The following is a 10,276-nucleotide window of genomic DNA, read 5'->3' as shown; positions in this document are numbered from 1 at the left end:
TTTGCATGCGGCCGTTCACACCCACCAGACCACTTCACTTCGTTATTATACCACAACAGACGACTTTTTCACTTTGATTTCACTCCGCCCACCATCTCTCTCTCTCTCTTCTCCTCTTAGCGTGTTTTCCTCTCCTTCTTTCTCTATCCGGGGAGCAGCCATCTCGGCTCCACCGCAAATTCAGCCCATGCGCTGAATGAGCGCCGCGGAAAGGCGCAGCACGACGTCCAACGCCAGAAACGACCCTCTCACAACGCTAAAATCCACCAAGTAACCCTTGTCATGTTTCTCGTGAATTCGGAAAAGGTAAAGAACTAAAATCACCCGCGGTGGGACCTCGGCTTCTCCTGCTCCCTCAGAAGCGGCGCCGTTATCAGGAACCTCCGAGACTGCTAGAGAGAGCGGCGTCAGTGACTTTGTCACCGAGAGACCAATCTTTGACCACGTGCTGGGCGTTGTGCGAATAAGCAGACTAAATGGCGCCAGCACCTTCCACTCCATCGAGAAGGACACCAAGATGCTGTATATAACACTCAGTGAAGTGGCAGCGTTGAAGTCACTCATCAAACCAACACGCCAGCCAACATTGTGCTTCACAATAAACTCTTCTTCCTCCTGTGTGTACATCATATGCGACTTCGCCACGGACCCGACGCGCTGACGTTCGCTGAGGCTTGCGCCAAGTGCACCGCCAGATCCCCAGCGCCCGCTCGTGCCGAGCACAGATGGGCGATGCATGCTATTTCCACTTCCAATAAAACTCGAGCCAAACGGGTTGGAAACATCCGCAAGGGACTCCGGCCGCTTCGAGATGCTAAAGGCACCATTTGACCCTGGCGTATGCATAGATGCGTTGAACGTCCGTGTCTCCTGCACCGACACTGGCAGGAAGTTGCCGCCGTTGTAGGCGCGTTTGTTAGAGGTGGCGTCCCCCACATCCAGGAGCATCTCCATCGCAGGGCTCTGCGTGAGCATCAGCCCGAGGTTAAGCTCGCGCTCCGTTGCCTTGACGACGTGTGTCGCAACACTGCTGGAGCTGTCAGGCGTTTCGTCGTCCACTGCAAGGGACTCCGACTCCGCGATGATCTGCTTGCGCCGCTCCACATCAAGAAGAATGCTGTAAGCTACAAAACCAGGCCCACTTCCTCCTTCAATCTCATTACGCACATCTCGGTCCCGCATGCCGAGAAGTTTTGCCGCCCGACTGGCGACAGTCGGAGAGATACGCTTTTCCCGCACCAAGAAAACACTTTCATTGTACGACAGACGTATGGGAAGGTTGGTATTGAACCACGCGTTGTCGCGAATCTGAGGTATCGTCAGACGCACAAGGGGATCGACGACCAAAATCTGCTCAATCAACTCACGTGCGCCGGGTGGGACGTGTGAGGGTATACTGTAGCGCCCCTTTTTGATCTTAGAGAAAAGCAATGGGACACTTTCTTCATCAAACGGCAGGCATCCGCACAGTAGGGCGTAGAGAATGACACCACACGACCACACATCCACTTCAGGGCCGAAGTACATCTTGCCCGAAATTACCTCCGGTGCAGCGTAGTTCGGCGACCCACAAGATGTTGCTAGAAACTCCCCGTCCTTCATGATGTTGGAGAGACCAAAATCAATTAACTTCACCTGCATCCCAGGCCCGAGTAAAATGTTCTCCGGCTTGAGATCGCGATGCACGACGAGGAAGTGGTGACAGTACTCAAGCGCGCAAACAATCTGTTGCAGAATGTATCTCCCTGCATCTTCCTTCAACATGCCCTTTTTCACAATGTATTCGTAGAGCTCGCCGCCCTCAACGTACTCCATGATAAGGTACATGTCAGTGGGGGTAGAGATCACTTCATAGAGCCGGCAAATATTAGGGTGGGAAAATAGCTTCAGTATTTTGATCTCACGAAAGACCTTTTTGTCCATATTGGCGCTCTTCAGCTTCTTGCGGTTGAGTATCTTAATTGCAACGTTCTCTCCTGTTGGAAGGTGCCGACCCTTTTTCACTTTGCCGAAACTTCCCTTCCCAATAGTTTCACCCATTGCATAGTTGCCAATGATTTGATATTCACTCGACGGGTCACGTGAGGCGGAGCCCATCTCTTGCCTCAGCGGGGGCATTGGTGAAGCTTCCGTTTTGAAATGTATGTGCTCTGTTCTTCTCTTATATTGTCGTTCGTTCTCCTATTAGGCTTCTCTACCTGTTTCNGTGCACTTCTTCGTGTGGAAATATATATATATATATATATATATATGACGATAGAAAGAATAGAATCAGGCCTTCCTTTTTTTTTCGTTTCGTCCCTCGGTATCTTACGAATTCCAAGTTTGGGTCTTGTCAATGAACCGGCAACCACACACGCACACACTCCCTAACTGCAGGCCTAAGAGGTCAGACAAGGGAACGTTCCCCCACCCCCCACGCAAAGATGCTCGCCGACCCTAAACACCCTTTATCGTGGTATTGCCTGCTTTTCACTGAATTCTTCTCCTCAAGCCTTATTCTGGTATTCACTGCACTGCTATCTCTTTAAATCCCTGCGTCTTTTGATGCGCCTTTATGCTTCTTTTACCTCTTTACGTTGCTTTTCTGTTTATTTAACTGTTTGCTACTTGTCCAGAAGTGCGTGGCTTTTTGCTCCTTGACACACACACACACACACACACACACAGAAGCAGAGACTTCCTATGCGCGTGCTTGTACGTGCGGGCGGTGTGCTACCCACGCTACACGCTTACGTGTGATGCCTCCTAAAATTCTTCCCCACAGGTGTTATGTGTGCACGACGCCCCGCCTTTTTTCCTCCACCCCTTCAGTGTGTGTGTGTGTGTGTCCCTTTCCCCCTTTTCTTCGTTTGTTTTGTTTTGGAGTCACCTTTGACGTTCGTGATCTGTGCCTTTATTCCTTCTTTCTTGTTTTGTGCGTTGTTTATACTGGTTGGAGCGAAGAGAAAAAGAAAACATGAAATGGAGCATAACGGGGACACGTATTCATCCATCTGTGAGGCCAATGCACGGGGACAGAGGAGATTCAAAGAAAGCGAAAACAAGCAACACCGAGGCGGGATTAGAGTTGCAAAAGGGAGAGAGAGAGAGAGGGTGTACAAGATTTCGTAGGCGTTTGGATATAAAACCCTCCTCTCATTTGAAAGCTACCGAGACCGCGGCGGTGGGGCCCCCGTTGCTGCCGTGGACGCTGGTGTCGTGGCAGTTGCTGCTGTTGCTGTTGCTGTTCCTGCTGCTGTTGCGGGCGGTGGCCTCACCTGAACGCTCGCGTGGATGCAGTCCTTTTGTAGGTGCGGGATGAGGCGCTCCACCGGATTCGTGCTCTCCCACACCTGTGCGTGGTAGATGACCATCATCATATGGAAAGGACGCAGCTTCGCGAGATTGTTGAGCACCAACAGAAAGTCTGACAATAATATACGCAGCTCCAGTGGCTTGGACAGCACCGTAACCTCCACCGTTGTGGACGCCCGGGCGGAGGAGCTTGCGGCATTTGAGTGGTGCCGCGCACGCGTCAGCTTTGGTGCCGTGATGGCTACGCCGCCGGGCCACTGCCACCGGTACATGGCCCAGTAGATAACGGGAAACACCGGCAGGTACAGCGTCAGGTGGGCGGTGGTGATGAGTCCCTCCTGCACCAGCCAGATGGAGGTGCGCACGAGTGCAAAGTAGAGGTAGTACACCGCGAGCGTCGGGAAGAGGAAGACTGTCACTGTGAAGAGAAGGGTACCCATTAACATTTGGTCCACATCAAAGTCGTAGGCGTCGATGCGTCGCCGCAGCGGGTTGTATTTCTTGCCGCGGAACTGCAGGAAAAGACTCCCCATCATGGACCGCATCACACGATACGGCCCCATGATGACATAGAATAACAACAGCAGGTGCAGAGAGACTAGCACACAGATATCTGAGACGAGTGCAAAGGCACAGCTAGCGCCAAACGGGGCAGTGTACACCAACAGCCTGTATACGAGCTCTACCCAGTTGAAGTTCACAAGAAAGTCCAATCTCGTCGTCAGGACCAGTTTAGCGAAGAAACACAGAGTCATGTTGAGGTCCTCATTCATCTTGAGACCGGCGGGCCACCCCTCAAACCAGTCCATGTACCCCATATGCAAATCGTAAAGAAAATACCTGCAGAAGCTCCCTGACTTGTCAATCAGGGCGTTTCCACCAATGGCAAGAAGAAGACTCACAAGTGTTCCCAGGAGACCGTCGACAACGAGGCGTGAAAGGAAGTTAACAGCACAGAAACGCTGAAACGAAGGGTCCTCGTGTTGCATATGAGGCAACACAGGATGAAGTCCACAGACACGCGTGCGGCCCTGGAGAAGCGCGAGCCAATTGATGATTTCGCGGAGTCGAAACTCCAACAAAGCAGCAGTACATGAAAGTTTTCCAAGCCATGTGAGTACCACTAGTGTGAAGAGCAACATTTTCATTATCATACTAATGAACGTTTGTAAATGGTTCTCCCATGAAGACCGCTTGCTCGATGTATATTCTCCGGATTTCTTACTATTGCTGTTTCCACTTTCTTTCCCACAATTTTCGACGGACTCACGGAGAGCCCGACCACAGTTGTTGGCGCGAAGGAGAAGGCTCAGCTCCGCGCAGTCTACACTCGTGGGAAAATCCAACCTCGGTGGTAACTCCATAAGCGGTGATGATAGAAGCGGTGATGGTGAATCATGCTCCTCTAGTTCCAACATGAGGCCGACTTGCTCAACTTTATCCCGATCTCGCCGCGTTAAACTGCCGTCATTATTGCTGGGAATGTCATCTATGGAGGCATTGCTATCCCATGTGTCCTCCTTCACGCGCCTAATGAAGCTGCGTGTTTGGGACTGACCATCAAACTCCTCCTCCACCCTCGTGCACGGACCAGCCAAGGCTATCATGTGTGGTGGCAGAAGCACGCCCTCCAGTGTCGAGTGCGACCCCAGGGTACAAAGGGGCACTGCGCCCTGCTGCAGGGCAGCAATACCACAGCAGCCAAATCGCGCGGTGACACTAAACGCCGTTGGCGTGGCGGAATAGCGCACGTGTGGATCGGTACGAATGACATGGAGGTGACAAGGTAGCACGTGGTAACCGCAGCACCACACTTGGTTGAGCAAGGGCCCACGATTCAACTCTAACCAGATGTCGCTCAGCTGCCGCTCGTTGCGCACCCACACATCGGCGCGCTCACTCACACTGTCGGATGACACACGCGGCGTTGCTTGTGGGCTGCGTAGGCGACCGAGCACCGACAGAGACGCGGAACTGGGAACGTCCCTACGCTGTGGCCCACGGTGCTCACTGCTACTCCTGCTGCTTGCGCCGCCGCTACCGCCCTCTGCGTGTCTCCTAATCTGCTCGAGCGTCTGCTGGGCATCCTCAATCGCCGCGCTCTGCACAATCGTGACAACTACTACCACCAACCCCCGCGGGTTCCACCCAATCAACCAGATGTCCTCACCACTTGCACCCTCCTGATCCCCCAAGAATGGCCACACGAGCGTGCACACATCTGGAACAGCAGACACCGTCATGATTGTTCTGCCGGGCGCACACTTTTTCTGTCGAATTCAGCCAGCAAGGGCTTGTGTATAAAACAAAATGAAACAGCGAGTGAAGCTGGTACAGAAGTACAACTATGCCCTTGAGGAAGAGATGTTATTTTTTTGTTCTCCCTTTCTCACCGTTCCTCCTGATCCCTCTTTGGCTGCTAGGAGCAACACAAACCGGAACAAGGCAATACTCAGCTACGTAGACGGACAGGTGTCGAGAAAAATCGAAAACAACGAAGAATGAAGCAACAAGAAAAATTGAAAAGTTGCTGTGCGTCGCTCATCATCATCATTTCTATCACGAAGTGCTGACAATGAACAGTGACACCACATACATGCGCATGCAAAGACGATAGGAAAGTGTGAGGAGAGATACTGTGTTTGTTTGTTTGCGCGTGTGTGTGCGTAGAGCGCTCATTACAGCCCGCCATCGTACACCACATCAGCGACTATCACCAAATATAATCTCATTCACCAAACGTTCGTAGTGCACTTTGGCCCCCTGATCTGCCTCCGCGAGAAACTCTTCCTTCTCCGCGTCTGAGAAGTCACCATATCTCTCCAGGAGCGACTTCACCGTCGCCGTAGAGAGCCAACCCACGCGCCGCCCGTCCAGGGCACGGAACGCCTCAACAAGCCCTGCTGCCGCTTCCGCTGAGTCCTCAGCAGCCATACTAAAAGAACAAGCCCTTCTTCGGAGTGCAGGGGATAAGAGAGTGATGAAAAGAAGGAGACTATAACACTGCAGGCGCAGCGGAGAAAAGAGAAGGGTGATTACACCCCGACAGACATAGATGGAACAGGGTACACCACGCCACATTCCTTTTAACAACAGTCTCTCAGGCGACTTCGTCTTTGACCTCCTCATCAGCCTCCGCGCTGCCCTCTTCATCAGCCTCCACGCTGCCCTCTTCATCAGCCTCCGCGCTGCCCTCTTCATCAGCCTCCGCGCTGCCCTCTTCATCGGCCTCCGCGCTGCCCTCTTCATCGACCTCAACGTTGCCCTCTTCATCGGGCTCATGGTTCGGTTGTGGAAAGCCAATTGCCAACGCCTTGGCTCTTTCATTCTCCTCTACAAGTCGCCACTCTTCTTCCGCGGCAGCCAGCTCTTTCTGCAACGCTAGCTGCTCCTGCTGGAGCTGGGCGAGTTTCTCCTTTCCACTCTTCAGCTCAACCTCGAGTGGTGCCGTGTCTTTAGTTCGGGTCTCGACCGCCGCCACCGAGGCCTTCAGTTGCTGTAGCTCTCTCTGGGCCTCTCGAAGCTCAGATGCAGCATGTCTTGGGTACTGCTGACTGCACCAGTCCAAGTCCTCCTGCAACTTCTCCCTTGCCTTGTCCGCCGCACTCCAACGATTTAACAGCTCCTTTGCGTGACGACTCGAGTGTGACTGGAGAACATTTTGAAGTGCATCCAACGGGGGAAGATCTTGTGGAATGTGCTGTGGCTGCTCAAAGCACACACGGACCTCGTCGAGCTCCTTTGCAATGTCCCCCGTGGGAGCTGTTGAGAGAAGCACACCAACTTTCCTAAAGAGCAGCCGATCCGCCGCAACCGCCATTCGCAGCAAAAACGAAATCTTTCCGCAGAGCTTCTTTTCTTCCGTGAAAAGGCCCATGACGCCCTTCATATGCGTGTTGAGAAACCCAACGAGGCATTCAGTGTTCTTCATAAAAGTATCGGCGAGAATCTTTTGGGCATCCAACTCTTCTTCATTTCCCTCAACACTGTTGTCACCTTCGTTGTTCCCATTACCCATCTCCTCCCCCACTGGCTGCTTGTACAGGAATGGCATCTGTAGTCTTTCGGCAAAAAATATGAGGGCTGCGCTACCATGAGCTGCCAGAACTTTGACAAGCGACAAATCTTTTATCTCCTGCTGAATCCGCGCATTTTCCGTAAGAAATGCAACGATTGAAGCGTGCAGTGTGGTCAATTCCTCCTCGCACGCAAGCAGCTGCTCGCTCTGCTCAGCTGATGATGGGCACGCTGTTGAACCTCTCAGTAGCTTGGAGATGATTCGGTGGGTTAGTCCGGTTAGCTGCTGGGAAAGCGCGGCGCAGCAGTGCTGCAGGAGAATCACCCGCCCTTCTTCCGTTGTCTCCTTTGTGAGCTGGCCCACCTCAGCACGGAGCACAGACAGTGGCGACGAGGAGAATTTGTCCCACAGCATTTTTCGCAGGTATAGAACCTCACGACTAAGCTGATCCCGCAGCTTTTCCAATTCCTCCTGGCGTTGCAGAGCGGCTTGCAGTGTAGCAGGTGATACTGACTGCAAACGTACGCCTGTGGCAGCAGAAAGCAAGACCCCGATGGCTACCTCAGCACGGTGCAGCCTCTTCTGCAGCTGCTGCTTCTGATGAAAAAGCTGTCGCTCTGTCGACGTGGGGCAAAGGGCCGCCAAGTGGCTACTCATCTGCTCCTCAGCAACAAGAAGACCACGCTCCGTTCCCCACAAAATGTGGTCCTTCCATCTCGAACGCAGCGCCTGGACTTGCGATTCTAAGGAGTTGACCACCTCACCCAAGGCGTCGCTCTTTTCAGAGAGCCGTTGTATTTCCCACACCAATGTTGTCACCACCTGCGCTGTAGGGGCATCTAACACAGGCAACAGCTTCTTCAGGGATTTTTGTATGTTTTCCAGCCGATGCACTGCTGTGCTGGAGGGCTTACAGGGAGCCACGCCCTGCCAAGATGGCGACAGCGCGGGCATCCAACTCTCAGAGTCCACAGTTGTGGCGCAGCTCTCCTGAGTCAGGTTAGTCTCGACACTTTCCAGGTGCTGCAGCCAGTGCACATGCGAGGCGAGTCGCCTCCCCCGCGCGGTGCTGTCGTAGGCATCCATCATTGTAGAAAGAGCGGAGGGGTTCTCATGTGCCTGTGGTTGCGCTTCCTTCACGAAGCCGGAAGCGTGGCTGCCCCCTTTCTGCGGCCTCTGCCGCATCTCCATCAGGGACATGCGGAGACGGCCTATGTAGGTGCGAAGTGCCTCATTCTCCTGCCGCGCAAGCGTCAGACGGAAGCGGTGCGACCGGGTGGTCTGTCGCTGTGTTGCCTCCAACTCTGCCACGCGGCAGATTTGGGAGCTGTAGTTGTCTTCACTGTCGCAGACACCTTCTTCTGTATCTTCCATCGCATACCCAGTGTACGGCGGCGCTGTCGTTGTTTCTGTTGCCTCTACCGGGGCCTCCATCTCATCCACTTTTGTGTGAATGTTCTCATCACTGGCATCGTCGTGCCGAACGACCTTCTTCGGCGGCTCATCCGCAGCGTGCGTGTCGTCGCGTTGCCGCTTTTCGTCCCTGTTGGTGTTTTTGTCGTTTGTGTCGCCGATGTCTGACAGCGTGGACTCCCCCCCGGCATCCTCTGCAAACGGGTTGTCATCGAACTGCGAGGAAAACATCACACACTACCTCCCCCTCTTGTGTCCTCACGCACCTTCTCTCTGATTACCCCGCTGTGTGTATTCCTTCCTTGACCTTCCGTGTGTGTGTGTTTCTGTTCTCCCCGCCTTCCAGAGGAGAAAATAGAAGCGGGAGCGTCGCTTCGAGCCACACCGCACAACAACAAACGGAGTGAATGCTACAAATAGAGAGAGAGAGAGAGAGAGAGAGAGAGACGGGGCGAATACCAACGGCAGCTGCAGGGGCAGCGACATAAACCCAACACACACCTCAATCAACGCACACACACATGCATTACGTGCGAAAGAAGAAAAGGGGAGGCGTGCGGATGAACATACGGCTCTTAGAATTGGGCGACACGTGGATCTCCATGTGCTGCGCCGGAAAAAAAAAGCACACACACGCATATAACATCCAATTCACTCACTCTCTATTTCCATTTTTTTTTTTAAACATAGCAACAACAAGAACACAGGGAAAATAGAAAAAAAAAGAAAGAAAATGAGGTATGCGAAGAAAGTATACTCTTTCTATCAGCACCTTTCATGCTGAGTTCCATATCTTCGCAGTGACTATTTTCTTCTTCGTCGCTGTCCACCAGTCTTTCCTCAGCACGCATTCTTCATGCATTCTTGTTTTCATTTTATTTTCTCTACATGCACGCACACCATACATCAAGCACGCCCCACCACTCTGTGCCTCACCCCGCCCCATCGCTCATTCCCCAACCCGTCCTGCTACACGTGTGTATAAGTTCACGGCAGCCCGGGAGGCAACAGGTGAGAAAGAGTGGCGGGTGTTGTTTGCGACTTTGTTGTTATTGTCATCGCGCTGTATGGAAGCCAGCAAGTGAAACAAAAAAAAAGTGTGTGGGAGTCTGCACCAATTACACAGACACACACACAGAAACACACGTGCGAGTACACATACCCTTCACCATAGAAGGAAATAACTATCCGTTTCGTTTTTCTTTTTCCATTTTCAGTTTCTTTCTTCATTATGCGCCGGGGTATTTTTTTTACGCTACGTCTTTGGCTTTCTTCCGCTACACTTCACTAACCTCACTGATCTTATTTTCGTTACCCCAATCGTATTTTTTGTTTCCTTTGCAGTTGTTGCTGTAAGTGAATGCTAGTGCCGCGCCACCATGTAGTCTAGAGGCACTCGCAGGCACGTTATTGAGTTGAGTGACAAGACTGAGAAATGAGAGCTGCCAAATCACGTGAAAGAAAGCACAATCACAGACATATAGATAGGTGGGTAGATGGCGTCATAGAAAGATCGAAACAAACAAAAAAAAACCACGGTTTTGTAGA

General features: G+C 52.4%; 4 protein-coding genes across 4 annotated transcripts; all 4 read right to left on the bottom strand.

Moving 5' to 3' along the window:
• Positions 1–180: 180 nt before the first annotated feature.
• On the bottom strand, positions 181–2,118 carry DQ04_02311030 (serine/threonine protein kinase; the record flags this gene model as incomplete). Its single annotated transcript, XM_009311737.1, has 1 exon — positions 181–2,118. The coding sequence occupies one exon, from the start codon at positions 2,116–2,118 to the stop codon at positions 181–183; it is 1,938 nt and encodes a 645-aa protein (XP_009310012.1).
• A 1,031-nt stretch (positions 2,119–3,149) lies between these two features.
• On the bottom strand, positions 3,150–5,540 carry DQ04_02311020 (DNA-directed RNA polymerase II subunit 3; the record flags this gene model as incomplete). The annotated part of the gene is made up of 1 exon (XM_009311736.1): positions 3,150–5,540. The coding sequence occupies one exon, from the start codon at positions 5,538–5,540 to the stop codon at positions 3,150–3,152; it is 2,391 nt and encodes a 796-aa protein (XP_009310011.1).
• A 460-nt stretch (positions 5,541–6,000) lies between these two features.
• DQ04_02311010 (hypothetical protein) lies at positions 6,001–6,231 on the bottom strand (the record flags this gene model as incomplete). The annotated part of the gene is made up of 1 exon (XM_009311735.1): positions 6,001–6,231. One exon carries the CDS (start codon positions 6,229–6,231, stop codon positions 6,001–6,003), a length of 231 nt encoding a protein of 76 aa, XP_009310010.1.
• Positions 6,232–6,397: 166 nt separating this feature from the next.
• DQ04_02311000 (hypothetical protein) lies at positions 6,398–8,959 on the bottom strand (the record flags this gene model as incomplete). The annotated part of the gene is made up of 1 exon (XM_009311734.1): positions 6,398–8,959. One exon carries the CDS (start codon positions 8,957–8,959, stop codon positions 6,398–6,400), a length of 2,562 nt encoding a protein of 853 aa, XP_009310009.1.
• Between the last annotated feature and the right edge of the window lie 1,317 nt (positions 8,960–10,276).

Source organism: Trypanosoma grayi, assembly GCF_000691245.1.
Source record: "Trypanosoma grayi strain ANR4 Tgr_231_V1, whole genome shotgun sequence".
Classification (NCBI taxonomy): Eukaryota; Euglenozoa; class Kinetoplastea; order Trypanosomatida; family Trypanosomatidae; genus Trypanosoma; species Trypanosoma grayi.
Note: the sequence above shows the minus strand (reverse complement) of the source record. Positions and strands in the feature narration are given on the sequence as shown.